This window comes from Hipposideros armiger, unplaced genomic scaffold (genome assembly GCF_001890085.2).
Source record: "Hipposideros armiger isolate ML-2016 unplaced genomic scaffold, ASM189008v1 scaffold_126, whole genome shotgun sequence".
In the NCBI taxonomy this organism is placed as follows: domain Eukaryota; kingdom Metazoa; phylum Chordata; class Mammalia; order Chiroptera; family Hipposideridae; genus Hipposideros; species Hipposideros armiger.
The window spans coordinates 513,593-531,674 of NW_017731476.1; the positions used below are offsets into that span (position 1 = coordinate 513,593).

Consider the following 18,082-nt stretch of genomic DNA (forward strand, 5'->3'; position numbering starts at 1 on the left):
GGCTCCTCGATCCTAGTACGGCCAAATGTGAACCGACTCAGGACACCACTGCTCCTCCCCGACATGCTAGGTCGGTAAGAATGGCCCTGCTATCCACCCAGCTAACCCAAGCAGAAAACTGCCCATCTCCCATCCTCTTCCAATCTATGGCACTTCTGTTTCTTGAATCGCTAAAAACCTTTCTCAAACAAGCTCAGTCTAAACCTCCACATCTCTTGTGTGAACTACCGCTACAGGCAAAGGAAACCTGGGTGGCCCCAACAAAACACACTGGGTCCCATCTGAAGATCTGGAACCCATGCTCTGCAGACACCCAGGCTGTGGATGGATGACGGCTGAATGCAGGAGGTGGGCCAGGCCTGGAACTGCCTGAGTCTAGGCCTGCTGCGTCTCCCGCTGTCCTGGGTGGCTTTCATGTAGCAGAGCCTTCTCCTTCCCTGCCCTGGCTAACTGCTAACACTGATGCAAGCAGCAGCCTCTGCTGGGAAGCTGTGGGTTGGATGCCTTCCTTTCTTGGGCTCCTGTTTGGGTCTTTGTCTTTCTAACCAGGCGATTTACTCCAGCGCATAAAGTGAGCTGAGTAGGTTCCTCAAAGGGCTGCCATGAGGACCAAGTGAGGTAATGATGTGAACTTGCTTTGAAAGTTGAATATGTGCTTCCTGCTACTGTTAATAACACCAATAAAGGAAGTGATATAGAAATTAAGAAGAAAAACTTAACTTGTAGAACCAGACTGCCTAGATTTTTAAGTCCCAAATCTCCTTTTCATGAGCATAACCTGGGGAGAATTACTGAACTTCTCTGAGCCTCATCTTACTCATCTGATAAATGGACCTACTGGGCCTTACTTTCAGGGGAAAGCCTGGAGAACCCAAGGCTGTCAAGCAGTTATCAGAGTTACTAGTGCATGAGACGCATCCCTAAGTGTTAGCGCTCTTTCCCCGACATGACTGTCTTTTAATTTTGATGGTAAATGAGCCCAGCCAATCCGCTAGTGAGCAACAAGCCAGCATCTTGCTAAGTATGGAGCTAGCAGGTGCTATACCTGGAATGATGACTGGGATCCCTGCTCTCAGGGACCTGGGGGCGGCACACCAACCACCCCTCTGCCCCACGGTCACCTTTGGCTGCCTCAACATCTTCCCAACTCCCAGGGTGGGGTGGTGAGGGAGGCCATTCCAACCCCAACCTTTTCCATTTGCTTCTCCAAGGAGTCCAGGGGGTGAGTCCGGGACAGCAGCTGCTTCAGGCGGCCCAGCTCCCACTCCTTCTCCTCAAAGTCCTGCTGCTGCTGCTGCCGCTCCTGCTTCAGAGAAGTGATCTGGGCTTCGTAGCTGCTGATGGAGTCTGGTGGGGCGGGAAGGACACAGCGGGGTCAGTGCACTGGCCCCCACTGTGGGCGAGTGGGGGGCTCACCATCACGGACGTGCTCTGTGAGGCAATTTACTGTAACAAGTAAGACAGTGGGCTTTGTGGAGAGATGGCCCTGGATGAGTGATCAGTTAGCCTCTCTGCATCAGTGTCCTCAGCTGCAAAATGGGGACACTAATGATTACCCCACTGGGTTGTTACAGGATCAAAGGAGATGACAGCTAGAAGGTGTTCAGCTAGAAGGTGTTCAGCTCTCTTCCTGGTACATAATGTTGAAGGTATGTTATCTGTTCCTATGAATATACTACCAATAACAGTCAACATCTCATAATAGTAATAAGTATTTATTTTAACATGTACTGACATTAAAGGTTCTGCTGAATCCAAACAGTCCAGCCAAAAGCCAGGCAGCACAACTTTCTCAGGCAGACAAACAAGAATATGAGAAATGAGGTTCAGCCATTGTTGAACAAAGCTGGAATGATTCATAAAAGAAAACTGGTCCATTTCATCATTGTTGTAATTTACCTCAGTGGGACGTCTCTAGGGAAGGGGGGCAGGGAAGAGGCTGGGGGGCCAGGGTCCTGCAGCGCCCTTCCCTCCTTCCCTTGGTGGCCCCCAGCCTCCCCTCACCTGGATCTCTTGAATCAGCTCCTCCGCTCTCAGCAGTTTCGTCTTCAGCTCCTCTATCTCCTGCTCCATGGGCAGCACGATCTCTCGAAGCTTCTCCGAGTCCTCATGGGCCTGAAGGAAGGTGGATGGTTGGGCAGCGACAGATCCCTCCACCCCCGACTGCAGGACCCCTCTGCTCTGTCTCAGGCAGGCACATCAGCTTTTCTCCCAAGAAGGCACATTCCACCATTTTAGATATAAGAACAGAGGCTCTGAGAGCTCAAGGACCTGCCCCAGGTCACATGGTCGGTAAAGTGGCCAGAGTCACGACGATCTTCCCATTGACCAGCTGCTCACCATACTTTTCTTCCCTAACATCCATTTTTTTTCTTCTATCATAGAACCTAACCTTTTTTAGTTGGGCACGTGGCCTAAATTCTAGCCTATTGACTGCATGTCTCAGCTTCCCTGTAACTCAGCATGGCCGTATGACCACATCACAGCTAATGACACATAGACAGATGTGCCATATGCAACTTCCAGGACAACGCCTTCAAGAGAAAAGGTGTGGGGCCGGCCGAGTGGCGCGTTGGTTAGGAGTTGGCTTAGGACGCCAGCTCTGAGCAGCAGGGCCCCGGTTCAGATACCACATGAGGGCCAGTGACGCTGCGACCTCTACAGCTAAGATGCTGAACAACAGCTCGACCTGGAGCTGGGCTGCCCATGAGTTGCCAGCGAAGGCGTAGGCTGCAGTGAGGCTGGCCGGCAGCTGGCATGAGCGGTCGTGAGCCCCCGTGAGCAGTCGTCTAATGGCCGGCGAGCGACTGCCTCACCCGGGAAGAGCGCAATGATAATACCAACATGGGCCAGTGAAGCGACATCCTTCACAACTAGACTGAAGNATATGAGAAATGAGGTTCAGCCATTGTTGAACAAAGCTGGAATGATTCATAAAAGAAAACTGGTCCATTTCATCATTGTTGTAATTTACCTCAGTAGAAAGGCTAAATAATGCTAAATTTTAAGGATTCTGCAGAACAAAAAACGTTCCTTCAGTTTAGAACCTACAAAAGCTTGTGTACCTTTTTTTTTTAAATTTTTTTTTTATTGGGGAACAGTGTGTTTTTCCAGGACCCATCAGCTCTAAGTCAAGTAGTTGTTTCAATCTAATTGTGGAGGGCGCAGCTCAGCAGCCCAAGTGGGGATCGAACCGGCAACCTTGGTGTTATGAGCACTGCGCTCTAACCACCTGAGCTAACCGGCTGCCCTTGTGTATCTTGATTAATATAGTTTTTATTACATGGTGTGAACTAAGTTATTGGTTACATAAATTTGTCATATATCATGTTTAAAAATAAAAAAGATGTAAAGTTTCTGCTACCAGACTGCCTGGGTTCAAAGCTTCTGCTGCTTGCTACCTGTATGACCTTGGACAAGTTATCTAACCTCTCTGGGCCTCACAGCTTCCTCTGTAAAATGGAAATGGAGACAACAGTTCCTCCCTCGCAGAGATTGCTATAAAGATTCAATACTCATAAAGCATTTAACTCAGTGCCTGGCATACAGTAAGTGCTCAATAAACATTAGCTATTATTATTTTCATCATTATTGTTATAATGATGACTTAGGATAGTTTCTCTTATGGGGACAGGACATTTCCTTTAAAATACATGTATGTGAGGTTTTAAAAAGCGAATCTGTTTGAAGAACAAACATTAAGTAGATAACAGTGTAAGTCATCCGAGGAGACAACCCCGTTGTACCGGGGGCATGTGGATGCCTGAAAAGTGGGCAATACAGCCCCAGAGACGTCTAGAGCCAGGAGCCCTTGTTATAAAAGGAAATGACACGGTGGAATGGGAATTTTAGGAAGTTTACTCTGGAAGCCAATGTCAAGGCCAGACTATAGAGGGAGACCTGTGAGAAGGCTGGGGCGACAGTCCTGGGAAGTTGTGGTGATCTTCTCTACAGCAATGGCAGTGGGCGCAGAGGGGTGGGGCAGGACTGGAAGCTATTGGGTTGTCAGAAAAGTCATGACGCATTTTTGCAATGAAAAACATAGAAAAAAATACGTCATGACTTTTCCAACAACCCGATATTTCAGGGCCTCTGGCCTCTGACTAGAGGACAAGGGGGAAACAGAAAAAGAAGCTGGGGGATCTGGGGCAAGGGATGGAGATGCATCCCAAGTACATACAGAAGACGTGAGGGAGGGAAGTCAGTGCATATGCGCGTGTGTGTGTGTGGGGGGGGCGGGCTGCAGATGTAGGGGGGGTGCCCAGGGAAGGAAGGAAACCAGAGGATTAGACTCACAGAGACAAGGCCCAGGGCTGAGTCTGAAGCCCAGAGGCTCAAATGAGGGTGCTTCAGGGAATTGAAAAGTTACTCATCATCAGGGTTGATCAGTCATCAGTGATGGACAAGAAATGACAGGGAGCAGGGAAACCAGGTAGAAGCTCGGAGATAAACTTAACTGGAACTGACAGCGCTGCTGCTAGCAACTGCCTGCGCAAATTAAAAAAGGGTGTCCCTTCCTCTGGGGCCGTAAGTCTGTCCTGGGCTAGGCAGCCCTGCTAACCTACCCCATGGCTTATCTGTCCCCCTGACCACTTTCGGGTCATGCACTCCCCTTTATGGGGCTGATGGGGAGTCTGGAAAGAGACCCTGCCTCACCTTTCAGGATGGCCTGCAGCGAGGCCACCTCCTCTTGGCATTGCCGCTGCACCGCAGCCACAGCCTCGGCCTTCGTGCTCTCGCTCACCTCCGCCACAGCCTTCATGGTCTCCATCTCTGCCAGGGCGCCTGCCAGCTCAGCCCGAAGTCGGCCGAGCTCCGCTGACTCAGCCTCAACCTTTGCCCCATCCTGGGGCTGGGGATCCAGCACTGTGGGGGACAGGGATCAGCCTCTCTTCCCATCACTCCGGGATCCCCAATCACTCAGGCCACCAAATCCGAAGGTCCTGCAACCTGGTAGGACTGAGCCTCGGTCCACGCCGGGTCCTCTAGCCCCGCCGCTCACCTGGCCCCGCCCCCTCCCCGCCCCCTTCTCGCTTAGCTCGGCCCTGTGTTGGCTATAGCCCCGCCTCTTCCCAGTCCCTCAGTTCACCCAACCCTTTTCTGACAAGACCCCTCCCTTCCAAGGACCCCGCCCCTTGCCCACACGGCCCCGCCCCTTCCACACTGGGCTCCACCTCTCACCTGCCCTACGCCTCCACCGGTGGCTCCAGGCCCCGCCCCCTCTTCCCTGGCGGCGTGGCCCCGCCCCTTTCTCCTGTCTCTCCTCACCAGCCCCCATCGGCCGGCTGCTGAGCTCCGGCTTCACCGCCCCTCGTATGCATGGACGCGCCCTCACGTACCAGCCCCCGGCCGCAGTCGCCGGCCATCCTCGCCCGCGGCCGCCGGCGCAGCTGCCGCCATCGCCTCTGCGCAAACGGCGGGGCCCCGCACTCCCTGGTGACGGCGCTCACCGCTTCCGGGTCCTCTCGGCTGTTTCCGGATCCGCTCGGCTATTTCCGGATCAGCCCGGCTTCAGGCCGGCGGCCGGAGTTGGGCCAGGAGTCCACGCCGGGCCGCGGCACCAGGCCTCGCCTTCTCCGCTTTCTTTCCGGGCTAGCGCTGTTGGAGGATACCAGTCCTTCAAACCCCGAAGTTCTTTCATCAGAGGCCTGCTGGCATCTCCACGTGACCTTGGAATTACACCTCCTCTGGGATGCCCTACGACCTGGGTAGAAGGAGGGCAAAGCTCTTGCGGTCTCTCCCGAGCCCTGGAGGCGGCCCCTTGCTCGGCCACTGGCCGCCCTTCCGCTGGAGCCTGGCTCACAATACTGAGAACTGTGGCCGGGCCTCCGTGCACCTCCGCCCTCGCGGAGCATCCCTCGGGGCAGGGCTGGGTCCGCTCCAATTTTCTGGGCGCCCGAGTCCCCACCCCCACTTTGATATTCAACTAGTCAGCGCTTCCTGCTAATCCCGCTCCCCATGCCTCTCAAATCCCTCCTCTCCTCCCTCCGCACTGTCCTAGGTCAAACTTATTATCTGTGACTTCTCCCTCCAACTCTCGACCTGACACGGCTCCCCTTGGATGATACCCGGCAACTCCAACTAAGTCCAGTATCTGGATTCCTCTTCTCCCTAATCTGTTTCTTCTGTAAAGAGCCTGGAAGCCCTGTAAACTCTACCTCCAAGGACCGAGGGTTCCAGAATGCATCCCTTTTTCTTCAGCGCTAAAACCCAGCCCCAGACCTCATCATCTCTCCTAACTGTTCCCCTGTGTGACCTTTTGGCCCTTTAAGTTCATTTTTAAAGCAACTAGAGTAATCTTAATAAAACATAGATCGTGTCTCATCCCTGCTTAAACTAGTTCAATCCAATTTGAAAATGGGCAAAGGACATGAACAGGCATTTCATTGATGTGATAGATGACAAATATGCACATGAAAAGATGTGCAACATCATTAGCCATTAGGAAAATGCAAATTTAAACCACAGGGAGATAGCACACACACCTACCAGGATGGCTAAGATAAAAAAGTGATAATACCAAGTGAGTGTATAGAGAAACGGTTTCTCATATGAGGTTGGACAATTAAGATCGTGAACTCATCCTAGAAAAAGTGCTACATGCCTCATTGCTGAATATCACTATGGTCACCTTTGAAGTACTCCCCTTGGGAAGCTATGCACCAACGCCAACGCCTAGTCCACCCTTCAAAGCAATTTTGGCACCCTTTTTCTGGAATGGCCATCAAAGCTGTCATTACCCTTGATGTCCTGAATGTCATCAAAATGTCTTCCTTTCAACCTTTCCTTTATCTTTGGGTAAAGAAAGAAGTAATTTAGGGCCAGATCAGGTGAGCACGGAGGATGTTCCAATACAGTTATTTGTTTCCTGGCTAAAAAACTCCCTCACAGTGCTGTGTGAGCTGGTGCATTGTTGTGATGCAAGAGCCATGAATTGTTGGTAAAAAGTTCAGGTCATCTTTTTCACGCAGCCTTTTTAGCACTTCCAAATAGTAAATTTGGTTAACAGTTTGTCCAGTTGGTACAAATTCATAATGAATAATTCCTCTGCTATCAAAAAAAGTTAGCAACATCGTTGCAACAAGTTGGTGAGCTCAAGTGTCAGATCTCATATATTCCTGATGGGAATGTAAAATGGTATAGCTGTTGTCAGAAAATGGGCCCTTCTCGGCGCAAAGTCCAGGTCCTTGGCAACTCGAGCAAAGAATTGAACAAGATGCCGGAGTAAAGTACTGAAAAAGTAGTTTATTTGAAGAGATAGTACATTCCAAAGAGTTTGGAGTAGGCCACGTGCAAAGGCGAGGCTCAAAAGGCTCAAAAAGGGAGAAGTGGTCAAAAGAGCAGGGCATCCAAAAAGGGAAAAACCAGGAAAAAAAGGGACGGACTTCCCAGGACTTGGTGTTTTTATCCCTTCTCTAGAATGGGCTGTTCCCCTAAGGGCATGGGACCAATTGATTGGCACCTGTGATTGACAAGCGGTACTGCGCAGGTAAAAGTGACTCGTCTGATCTAGTTGGGTATTTGGCACCCATTTGTTTTCCCGCAGGGATAGGTAATTACAATACAAAGGGGAGTTTTGGGTGGAGAGGGGATGTCCTGTTGGCGGTCACATTCTGTGGGATGTGCAGGAATGCTGCCTGCCTCTAACTGCCTGCCTAGTTTTCCCCTTGAGAGACGTGATCCCCATAACATCTCTATGGGAAGTTGAGGGACAGGAGGTGTCTCCTTCTGTATCTGCTTCCTGCTGGGCAGGGGTGTAGAGCTGTCCCTGCCTATTGCAGGATTCACGGAACTCTCACCCTAGCTGATCTCAGATGGAAGGAAGGGGTCTCGAGCTCCGCCTAGAAGACCGTGTTGGCTTCTTTGGTTGTTACCATCAATCTTGTTGGGGTATTCTCTGTATCCCCAAAGTCCCTGAATGAGGAAAAATAGATTTTAATTAATAATCTGTTAGCTCTCATGAAGCCTGTTGCCATTCAGCCTGTTGCTCAGGTGGTGTCAGTTGTCTGGGCCCAGAATGGGTTTGGCATTCAGTTTACTGGCCTGGGGGATATTAGGAAGTCACAGGCCCTCAAGTAGTTATCTGAAGCAGGAGACTTCTATTGTTTAGGATTCAGAAACTGATTTACAAAGCAATCAAGAAGCAGGGGGATAGAATTTTAGGATTCAGGCTAGGAGCAATCTTTAGTCTAGGATTTACAAACTGGTTAGAAAAGTAATCAAAGCCAAGAGCTAAGGAACTAAGAAACTAGGGAGGAGACTTAACATTTCTATACTTAACATTTCTATAGGAAAGAAAACTTAAGTCTTTTGGGGGGGGGGGTTGCAGTCAGTGGGCTGGTAACATAGCCACTCTGGAAAAAAGTACGACAATCTCTTGTCCACCATTAGATTACATCAGATAATTCTCACCATCTGAAATTGCTCATTGGTTAACTTGTTTATTACCTGTCCCTCTTTATCCTCCTGTGGCCCCAAAACTTGAATCAAAGCTCCATGAGATCAGGAGCTTTGTTGTCCCCTTAGTCTTTGTTGTCCCCTGCTGTTTCCCCAGGACCTAGGACAGTGCCTGAGAAATAAACATAGTAGTAAATAAACATCCGGTGAAGGAATGAATGAGTGACATGAATGAACCGTTTCCTTACTGATCTCTCTAGAAAGTGCAAATCTGGCCTGGTCAATGCCTGGCTCATAAATCTCCAGTAGTTTACAGCTTCCTGTCCTCAGGATTCCCTGTGTATGTGGCAGGGTTTCTTGGGAAAGGGGTGAAATGATGACTATAAATAAGGCTCCTGTCAACATTCTTGGGGTTTACCCTGAGGCCTGGGAGCCATGGGAGGATGCACAAGACTAATACCAAGGACGCTCTGTCTTTGTGGGGTGTAGGTCAAACAACTCATGAAAGAAGCTGTTGAAATGGTTCTGGTTGCAAAGGGAAGAGTCCACAATGAGGAGAAAGTTGATTCTAGAAATATTTAGGCTAGAAAATGGACTAGCCTTAGTAACATTGCATGGGGGGGAAGAGAAAAAAAAAGTTTTTCTTCCAATCTTCCTAACTTCCTTCCTTTATACAACAAAACTTCTCATGCACCTATGAGATGTCCGTGAACAAGACAGTAAAGATCTCTGTTGTCACAGAGGAAACACTCAGGGGCAGGAGGCAGATGAGACAACTAACAAACAAACATAATTTGGGATTGGGGCAAATGCTGGGAAGGAAATAGGGTCAGGGAAATTCTCTCTGAGGAGTATCATTTGAACTGAGACCTGAATGATGAGACCAAGCTGCGCCAAGGAGTGTGTGTGTGTGTAGGGGGGAGGGATGTGGGGTGGACGAGGGGCGGAGTGGTGGAGGATTGACGTGGAAAGCCTAGGTGCGGCTGCCTCACTCAGGCCTTGGGAGGTCATGGTTTGGAGTGTTTCTTTTCAGTAGATGAAAAGCTACTGAAATATTCTAAACGGGACTCATTTGTTTTAGCAAGAAGACTCTGCCCCCGCGAGGCAGCTGGGAAGTTAAAAAAAATAGGATTAGGGCTGGCCTAGTGGCACGTTGGTTAACAGTTGGCTTGGGACGCCAGCTCCGAGCAGCAGGGCCCCAGTTTGGGTCCCACATGAGGGCCAGTGACGCTGCGCCCTCTACAGCTAAGATGGTGAACAACAGCTCGACCTGGAGCTGGGATGCCGAGTCGCCGGCGACCGCGTAGGCTGCAGTGGAGCTGGCCAGCAGTGGGCGTGAGCTTTCCTGGGCCACTGTGAGCGGCCATCTAATGGCCGGCGAGTGACTGCCTCACCCAGGAAGAGCGCAATGAAAATACTAACATGGGCCAGTGAAGCAACGTCCTCCACAACTAGACTGAAGAACAAAAGGACAGCAACTTCTCTGTTCCCCTTCCCCGATTCCCCAATGCTGTTCCCCTCCTCCAATTTCCCAATAAAAAAATCTTAAAAAAACAAAACAAAACAGGATTACAGAGATTTTGTTGAATGAAAGGCAAAAAAAGAAGCCCAGACACCTCATCCTCTCCATTCCCCAATGCCCCACTCTTCCTCCCCAAGATGAGCCACCCCAACCCGACCAAAGCGAAGTGGGGGCCCCTGACAGCTGGAGGGTCCCCTGGGGTTTGCCAGAGGCAAACAGGAAGCCACAGCCCAGTGAGGTGGCCCTGGGAACCTGCAACTGAGAAAGCAGGTCTCTTGGGTCCCTGGACCCTTTCTCTGAGTGAAAGACAGAAATACACAAGCACACATACACATACAGGGCAGGGAGAGGAAGCATAGGAGGAAAAAAAAAGAAAGGAGGAGAGGGAGGGAGAGAGGAGGCGCAGAGCAGACTAGGAGTCAAGACTCCTGGGCTCTGATGCTCACTGCACCACCAGTTCAGTGTGTGATCTCGGGGCAACACCCTGCCCTTCTGGGGGCAATTTCCCCATTTCTAAATGGGTCCCTTCCATAACTGAAGTAGGGCCTTCCTGGGGAAGAACTGGGAGAAACAGGGGGATTCATCACCAGTCATTTCTCAGGACCCCTACAGAGAGGAGCTCCAGGGACAGTCTGGCTTGAGCTCTTAGTCATTAATAGAGCCGGCTCTCATGAACTGGGGGCCTAATATGCGCTGCGTGCTGGGCTAAAAACAAACGCCGCCTGTATGTTGTCCTGTTTAATCTTCACAAACAGTATTTGTGATGGTCCTATTATTAGCTCAGGTTTTCAGAGACAGAAACAAAGGCTTCAAGAGATGAAGAAATTGGGTCAAGGAAGTATCAGAGGTGGAGAATTCACATTCGGTTCTGCCAGGTCCCAAAGTGTCTGTGATGGGCTAGCTGTATGGACGCGGAAGGCGGCCCAAGAAATGTCAGTGGAATGAATGAATGAGGTATGTGTGTGTGAAGGGAAATGGATTTGGAGCCTGAGGTGGAAGGAGGAAGCCCTTAAGACTAGATCCACTCATTTAATAAATACTTACTGGGACGACAATCAGCATCGCGCATACAGGGGTGAACATGACCGTCTCTGCTGCAACGAAGGGGTTTACTCTGGTGGGGGGACAGGAAGTGAGCAAATAGACACAAATAAGATCATTTCACTGGTGGTCAGCACTGGGATGAAACTAAAATTGTCGCAGGGAGGAGGGGAGTTTTGTGGGTGTGGAGGGGTGCATGGAGAAAGGGGCCTGAGGCGTGACCACCCCTTCCTTCCTGGGGGGACTGCCTGCCCACCCCCGCAGATGCCCATGGTTCAGTGCCCACCGGGCCTCTGCCTGCCCCAGCATCCTCTGCGCGGCCAAGCTGGGTGCTTCGGGAAGTCTGGCCACCATGCCACCTCCTCTCCTCCTCTTCTTCCTTCTCTTCCTTTCCCCCGTGGGAGTCAGGCTCCAGAAACCGCAGCTGGTGGAGGTGAAAGGTAAGTCCACAGGGCATTGATAGGAGCCGGGGCTGGAAACCTGGGTTCTGGCTCGGTGCCCTCGGCCAAATAACTTACCCTCTCTGAGCCTCCATTTTCTTAGCTGTAAATTCAGGCAGGGATAGGAAGGATTCTGAGAGCTTGTCCACTCCCAGGTGGTGGGGTCTGAAGTCCTTGGGTGTACAACCCAGTGGGAGGAGTGGAGGGGGCTGAGGGCTCCTCTCTCTCCATCTCTCTTTCTCCATAGAGGGAAGCCGTGCTGTGCTGCCGTGCCTCAAGGGTCCCTCAGATGATCCCCACGATCTGCTGGCCTGGTACCAGGAGTGCCACTCAGCATCCTTGTTAAAGCTGAAAGGAGGGCTGCCAGGCCTGGGCATCCAGGTGGGGCCCCTGAGCATCCTGCTGCTCATCTCCAACATCTCCGACCAGATGGGGGGCTTCTACCTGTGCCAACAGGGGTCCCCTTCTGAGCAGGCCTGGCAGCCTGGCTGGACAGTCAGCGTGGAGGGCAGCGGTGAGGTCCAGGGTGGGGCAGGGAGGGCTGAATGAGAAGAGGGAGGCCCACCATGGATGGAGGAGGTCTGGCAGCTAAAATGGGTCTAGAGGGAGGGGCTGGGGGGTGTGGGTCAAGCAGGGAGCAAGTTATATGTGGCTCCTAAAAAATGGTGGCTGTGTGACTTCCACACTGAGCTTCTCCGTGTCTCTCTCAGCCTCATCTTTCGCGGAGATGCTGTCTCCCTGTGTCTCTCTAGGTCTGTTTCAATTTATCTGTTTTGCTGGGTCTCTGTGTTTCTTGGCCTCCCCTGGACGTCTCTGCATCTGGTTCCGGGTCTCTTCCCAGGGGAGCTGTTCCGGTGGAAGACTTCAGACCTAAATGACTCAAATTGTGACCTGGGGACCATGCCCTCTGATGGTCACTCCAAAAGCTCCCAGTTGTACATGCGGACCAAAGACCACCCTCAGATCTGGAAGACAGACCCTGCATGTGCCCCACCTAAGGGAAGTTCAAACCAGAGCCTCGACCAAGGTGAGGTGCTGGGGAAATGCCAGGAAGTTGAGGGGACAGTGGGGGATCCAGGGACAGAGGATGGTCATTTGGAACTGGGGGGTTTGCAGGGGAGGAGACCCCAAGGCCTACCCTTTCCTAGCCTTGGCTCTCCCTGCCCCAGACCTCATCGTGTCTCCTGGCTCCACACTCTGCCTGCCCTGTTGGTTGCCCCGTGCCTCTGTGACCAGGGGCCCCATCTCCTGGATCTACGTGCACCCCAAGAAGCCTAACATTTCATTGCTGAGCTTAAACCTGAGTGAGGATGCCTCAGTCAGAGAGATGTGGGTCCTGGGCTCCCTCCGAGGAGGGGCTGTTCTGTGGCTGCACCAGGCCACAGCTCGAGATGCTGGCACCTATCATTGTTCCCATGGCAACATGACCATCGAGATGCAGCTGAAGGTCAAAACCCAGTCAGGTACAGTGTCTCTCAATAGTGGGGCATGAGTGTGAAGCTGTTGGGAAGAACTGGAAGTCAGTCAACCTTGGTGGCTCCCCTTGGCTAGTACCAGCCTCAGCCCAACCCCCAACCACTACTCAGAATACTGACCCACCTGTTTTCCTCTTTGCTTCCAAAGACACAACTTTTCTGGGTCTTCTCCTACCTCTGGATCCTCCTTCCCATCAGCTTTGGTAGAGTCTTCCTTCCTCCCTCCCTCCTCACCATTGGAGCCCTGAGCCATCTAATCCCTTCTACACTCTCTCATCCTTATCTATACACTCTTCCTATTTGTCCTCCTTTACTCCCAGGGCTACTTGGGCCATCACGCCTTGGTGACTAGATTTGAGGCTCCATACCCCCCCACACCTGGAATTGCCATTTCATGTTCCATGAACCCTGCAGGCTCAACAGATACAAAATAAAACTCAACATCTTCCCCGAGCGTAGGCTTCTGGGTGGCCCTATGTAAGACACCACCTGCCCACGTGTCCATGTGCCCAAGCCAGGAATCTGGGCAGCCTTCCTTGTCCTTCCCGCATCCCTCAGATCCGTCAGTGTTCTGCCCATTCTATCTCCCTTCATATCATCCCACCACGCTCCCCTAACCACAATTCTCAAACTCAACCTCAACTTTCACTTCCAATGCATCTCAGCACCTTGCTGCCTCCCACCTCCAGCCTTATGACCTTGACTCTGCTTTTCACTTTGACAATGGCAGCTCTTAATTGCAAACTATCATGCTCCCCTCAATCCTAACACTGCCTTTGACTACAGTCACGCTTTGTTCACGTTTTGCTTAATAACAGATGCTGCTCCAGGCCCTGTGCCAGGGTCTGTGGCACAGTCACTGTTCTCAGACGGAGGGAGGAGAGCCCTCCTTGTGGCTTGGGACTTCAAGGATCTGTGTCTCGCCCCTGTCCCTCTGATTTATGGCCCTTTGAGGTCTTGAGGCTGGGAAGTAAGATTGTCAGCCCTGGTCCTCATCTCACAGCTCCTTTCCCGCTTGCAGTAAGGCAATGGCTGCTGGAGAGTGGTGGCTGGAAAGTCCCTGTGACAACTTTACTGTATCTCATCTTCTGCATGGGTTCCCTGGCGGGCTTTCTTTATCTTCAAAAAGGTGAGTCACATCCCCCAGCTGGTCTGCTACACCTTACCCCATCTCCCTCAGGAAAGCCCACACCGGCCAGTCTGACAACCTTCTCTCTCTCCTCCCCCACGAACTTCAGTCCCCTTTGTGCCACTGCCCCTCACTCCTCTAAACGCCCTCTGAACATCCTAGCCCCTTGGAATGTGAACTCCCATCTCCTCCATTGGCCCAAGTGACCTCCCCAGCACCCCCCGCAAATCCTCACCTGGCCAAGCAGCCTCTCCTCTAATCACTGCCCATTAATTCTCACCAGCCCTGATACGGAGGAGGAAAAGAAAGCGAATGACTGATCCCACCCGAAGGTAATGATTCGAGCGCCCCCTCAGTCTCCCACTCCTGCACTTTCACTTTATGTCTTGCACTTGCTGTCCCCTCCGTGTCTTTTTCTCCATCTCTGCGGTGCAAATACTCCCCAAACTCCAAAGCCCAGCTCCAAAGCTACCTCTTCTGTGAAGACCCCCTTGGAGCGATCCCAGACCCCTCTGTGGGCTGTCCCAAGACAGAGGGGCTAATTCAAGTGACAACATTTTAGTCTCTGTGGGCCCGGCCTGAATCTTGAGCAAGTCTCCCAGTCCCCTCCAGGCCTGGCCTCACAGCGCAACAACCCTTCCTCCGCCAGGTTCTTCAAAGTGACTCCTCCCCCGGGAAGCGGGCCTCACAACCAGTACGGCAACGTGCTCTCCCTACCCACGCCCACCTCTGGCACTGGTACGAGGCACCGCCCGATCTCTGACCCAGAGCTAGAGCCCCACCCATTTTTCCCATCCCCGCAATCCCGGGAGTTCCAAGCCTTTCCGAGTTCGGAGCTCCGCCTTCAGAAAAGAGCCCGCCCCGGGGTGCGGAGTCCCGCTCAGATATGAGCCCCGCTTCTACGACCAAGTCCCGCCCCCCAGGACACGGGACCCGAAGTCCGGTCCGGAGAGCAGAACCTCACCCGAGAGCCTGAGGCCACGCCTCTAGATTTAGATCCCGGCCCCTTGGAGCCTAGACCAGGGAGTTCTCCGGTCGCTCCTGAAGCATCCTCTCCCGCTGTCCAGCCATGCAGACCCTAAACCCTGATCGCCCCCATCTCTTCTCACTTGCCCCACTACAACGCTCCTCTCGCCAGGACGCGCCCTGCGGTGGGCTGCAGGCCTGGGAACCTCCGTCCCGCGCAGCGACGTCCAGGAGGCTGGAGCCGCTGGGCCCCGGAGCCCGACAGGAGCGGGTAATGGGGGAGGGGTCGGTACTCATATGAAGGGTGTTGGAGCGGCCCGGTCCACAGGGCCTGGAGCGGGGGTACCGTGACTCGGGTCCCACCCCTATCCCCAACTCCAGGCCCCGAAGAAGAAGGGGAGAACTATGAGGAGCCGGACAGTGAAGAGGGCTCCGAGTTCTACGAGAACGACTCCAACCTTGGACAGGACCAGCTATCCCAGGGTAAGACTGCCCTCCCCCATGTCTCTCCTGCCTTTACAGTGGGGGTCTGTGGACCCTCGCTGGACCCCTCTCCCTCTCCACCAGATGGCAGCGGCTATGAGAACCCCGATGACGGGGTTTTGGCTCCTGAGGATGAAGATTCCTTCTCCAACGGTAATTTGGGGTCCTTGTGGGGCCTCAGAGATTTGGGAGGCCCCACAGGGCTGTGGAGCCACGACAGGGCAGGGATGGCCCCTGGAGTTCTCTTTTTTCTGCAGCATCTGAGTCGTATGAAAATGAGGATGAAGAGCAGGCCCAGCCAGTCGCCAGGACGAAAGGTGTGTGAGTGGGAGAGTGGTCACGCTCCTGAGCGCCGTAAGTGGTAGTTGTGGTGGGGTGTGACCTGGAGGCCAGGAGGAAGAGTGCCTTCCCTTTTCCTCTTCCAGACTTCCTGAGCCCCCATGGGACAGCCTGGGACCCCAGCCGGGAGGCAACCTCCATTGGTGAGAAATGCTTGGGACCTACCAGATTGGGGTGACCTGGCCTCAGCTCTAACTCCAGGCAGAACCCTGACCTTGACTCTGACCCCAAATCTAAGCCCAATCCTGACCTTAGATTTGACTTTTACCTCTAAATCTCAACACCTACCCCAACTCTAATCCCGACCCCAGTGTTTAGCCCATCCCTAACCTTGAACATCAGCTCTGATCCCAATCCAATTCCAGCCTGGACTTTGACCTCCGCTTCACCCCAGCCTCATGCAGACCTCAGCTTTGACCCCAGCTTTCTCATGCCTCTGACTCCTTCCAATTTTATTGTTGACCCTTATTCTGACCATGACCCTAATCAAACCCATACTTGACCAAGCCTACAATTAACAAGGGCCCTAATTACTGAGCCCTAATCACTGGGCGCTGACCCTAATCACTCCTTCCCGGTACAACATGAGTCAAGCCTCTCACGTCCCCCTGCCCCTCAGACTCTCTATACCTTAGGTGGCCCTTCCCTTCCATAAGCCCCCAGCGTGGTTCCCAGGCCTCCAACTCTCCACCCTCTTCCCACTCAGGGTCCCAGTCTTATGAGGATATGAGAGGCATCCTGTATGCTGCCCCCCAGCTTCGCTCCCTTCGGGTCCAGCCTGCTCCCAATCATGAGGAAGGTGGGTGCTTCTATGGCTGTGCCCTGTTGCCTGAGGCTGACCCCTCCCAGCCTACTTCCAGCTCCATGTATGTTTCACTCCTTCCTGGTCCTAAGCAGACGCAGGTTCTTATGAGAACATGGACAATCCTAATGAGCCAGAACCAGCGTGGGGAGGAGGGGGCCACATGGGGACCTGGAGCTCCCGGTGATTCCGTTCCCTTCAGGTGAGCTGGGAACTGCCTTTTAAAAGGGAGAGGTGAGCAGGGTTGGAAGTGGGGTTCTAGTGTTTAGGGAGGGAGAGGGGAAAGACAGCCAAGACCTCCCCCATCACAGTTTCTTCTTCGTAGCCTGGGCCTCCTCAGGCTCCTGAGATCCACAACTGACTCTGAAATCTGGGGATTCCAAGCAGACCGTGTCAACACCTGGAGTGACATCACTTGGGATATGTGTATCTGTGTGTGTTTGTGTCTACAAGTGAAACGTCCAGTCCCCTTTGTGCTGCCCGAATAAACTCCATGAGCTCTTCCAGTCCTGTGATGTAGTGCCGTTGTGTGGGAGGGAGAGGGGAGGCGAGGCTGAATGAGCTCCCGTTGTCTCTGGAACCCAGCAGAGGAGGAACAGCGGCATCTCTCCTGTGGCCTGCACCCATCGCCCCCACTTGCCTGCCATTCCCAGCAGCCAGCTAGTCAATCATTGTTCATTCAGTTGTATGCTGGGGGCCCAGGGAAGAGGAAGCAATCCAGGGATTGGCAGTCATCACTGACATTTATTGAACATCTACTATGTTCTAATATTAACTAACTCATTGAATCTTTTTTTTAAAGGTTTTATTGGGGAGTTGGGGGGAGGGGAACAGCGATGGGGCATTGGGGAAGGGGAACAGACAGGTAGACAAATTGCTGTTTTGTTCTTCAGTCTAGTTGTGGAGGACGTAGCTTCACTGGCCCATGTTGGTATGATCATTGTGCTCTTCCCGGGTGAGGCAATCGGTCGCTGGTCATTGGTTGGCCGCTCACAGCGGCTCCTGGTAGCTCACACCAGCTATCAGCTGCTCATGCTGGCTGCCAGCCACTCATGTAGCTCACGGCAGCCCACTGCAGCCCACTGCAGCCTACACCGTCGCCAGCTGGCGACTCAGGGCAGCCCAGCTCCAGGCCGAGCTGTTGTTTATCATCTTAGCTGTAGAGGGTAGTGTCACTGGCCCTCATATGTGGGATCCGAACCGGGGCCCTCTGGCGTCCCAAGCCAGCTCTTAACCAACGCGCCACTTGGCCGGCCCTGTCTCTGAAACTTTTTAAAGCTTATTTTATCTGTTAATACCATTAACTCAGTTAATACCATTACATGCCAGGTGTTCTAAGTGCTTCTCATTGGAGCTTTACAACAACCCTCTGAGGAAGGTACATGAAAATTATTATCTTACAGCTGAGAAGACTGACACACAGGGAAATTAAATACTTCAATTGCTAACTGACCTCAGGCAACATACTTAAACTCAGTTACCCTCAGT

The 18,082-nt window shown here is 52.5% G+C and overlaps 2 protein-coding genes and 1 long non-coding RNA gene across 6 annotated transcripts in view; 1 reads left to right on the plus strand and 2 right to left on the minus strand.

Annotated features, from left to right (window-relative positions):
* The window catches only part of RABEP2 (rabaptin, RAB GTPase binding effector protein 2), a 12,529-nt gene extending 6,754 nt beyond the window's left edge, over window positions 1-5,775 (minus strand). The window contains exons 1-3 of one of the 3 annotated variants that reach the window (XM_019648514.1): window positions 5,340-5,775; window positions 4,657-4,866; window positions 1,190-1,347 (exon numbers count right to left, since the gene is read on the minus strand). In XM_019648514.1, the coding sequence (XP_019504059.1) occupies window positions 1,190-1,347; window positions 4,657-4,866; window positions 5,340-5,400 (429 nt within the window). In that variant the 5' untranslated portion in view covers window positions 5,401-5,775. Of the gene's footprint in view, window positions 1-1,189; window positions 1,348-4,656; window positions 4,867-5,181; window positions 5,296-5,339 lie in introns of those variants that run through there. The other 2 variants (XM_019648513.1, XM_019648512.1) reach the window with 2 other exon arrangements.
* A 2,099-nt stretch (window positions 5,776-7,874) lies between these two features.
* Window positions 7,875-11,068, minus strand: LOC109385819 (uncharacterized). The gene is made up of 3 exons (XR_002124686.1): window positions 10,964-11,068; window positions 8,449-8,569; window positions 7,875-7,914 (listed from the first exon to the last, which is right to left on the minus strand). It is a non-coding gene; the product is annotated as an uncharacterized LOC109385819 (long non-coding RNA).
* Window positions 10,691-17,116, plus strand: CD19 (CD19 molecule). Of its 2 annotated transcripts, none has more exons than XM_019648437.1 (16): window positions 10,691-10,873; window positions 11,225-11,400; window positions 11,648-11,914; window positions 12,242-12,427; window positions 12,570-12,863; window positions 13,897-14,004; window positions 14,288-14,336; window positions 14,654-14,742; window positions 15,143-15,241; window positions 15,352-15,453; window positions 15,538-15,606; window positions 15,711-15,770; window positions 15,879-15,935; window positions 16,499-16,591; window positions 16,690-16,796; window positions 16,906-17,116. In XM_019648437.1, exons 1-15 carry the CDS (start codon window positions 10,869-10,871, stop codon window positions 16,779-16,781), a joined length of 1,746 nt encoding a protein of 581 aa, XP_019503982.1. In that variant the 5' UTR covers window positions 10,691-10,868; the 3' UTR covers window positions 16,782-16,796; window positions 16,906-17,116. The 2 variants fall into 2 exon arrangements, with proteins under 2 accessions (XP_019503982.1, XP_019503981.1); XM_019648436.1 differs by having other exon boundaries at window positions 10,692-10,873; window positions 16,920-17,116.
* The last annotated feature ends 966 nt before the right edge of the window (window positions 17,117-18,082 follow it).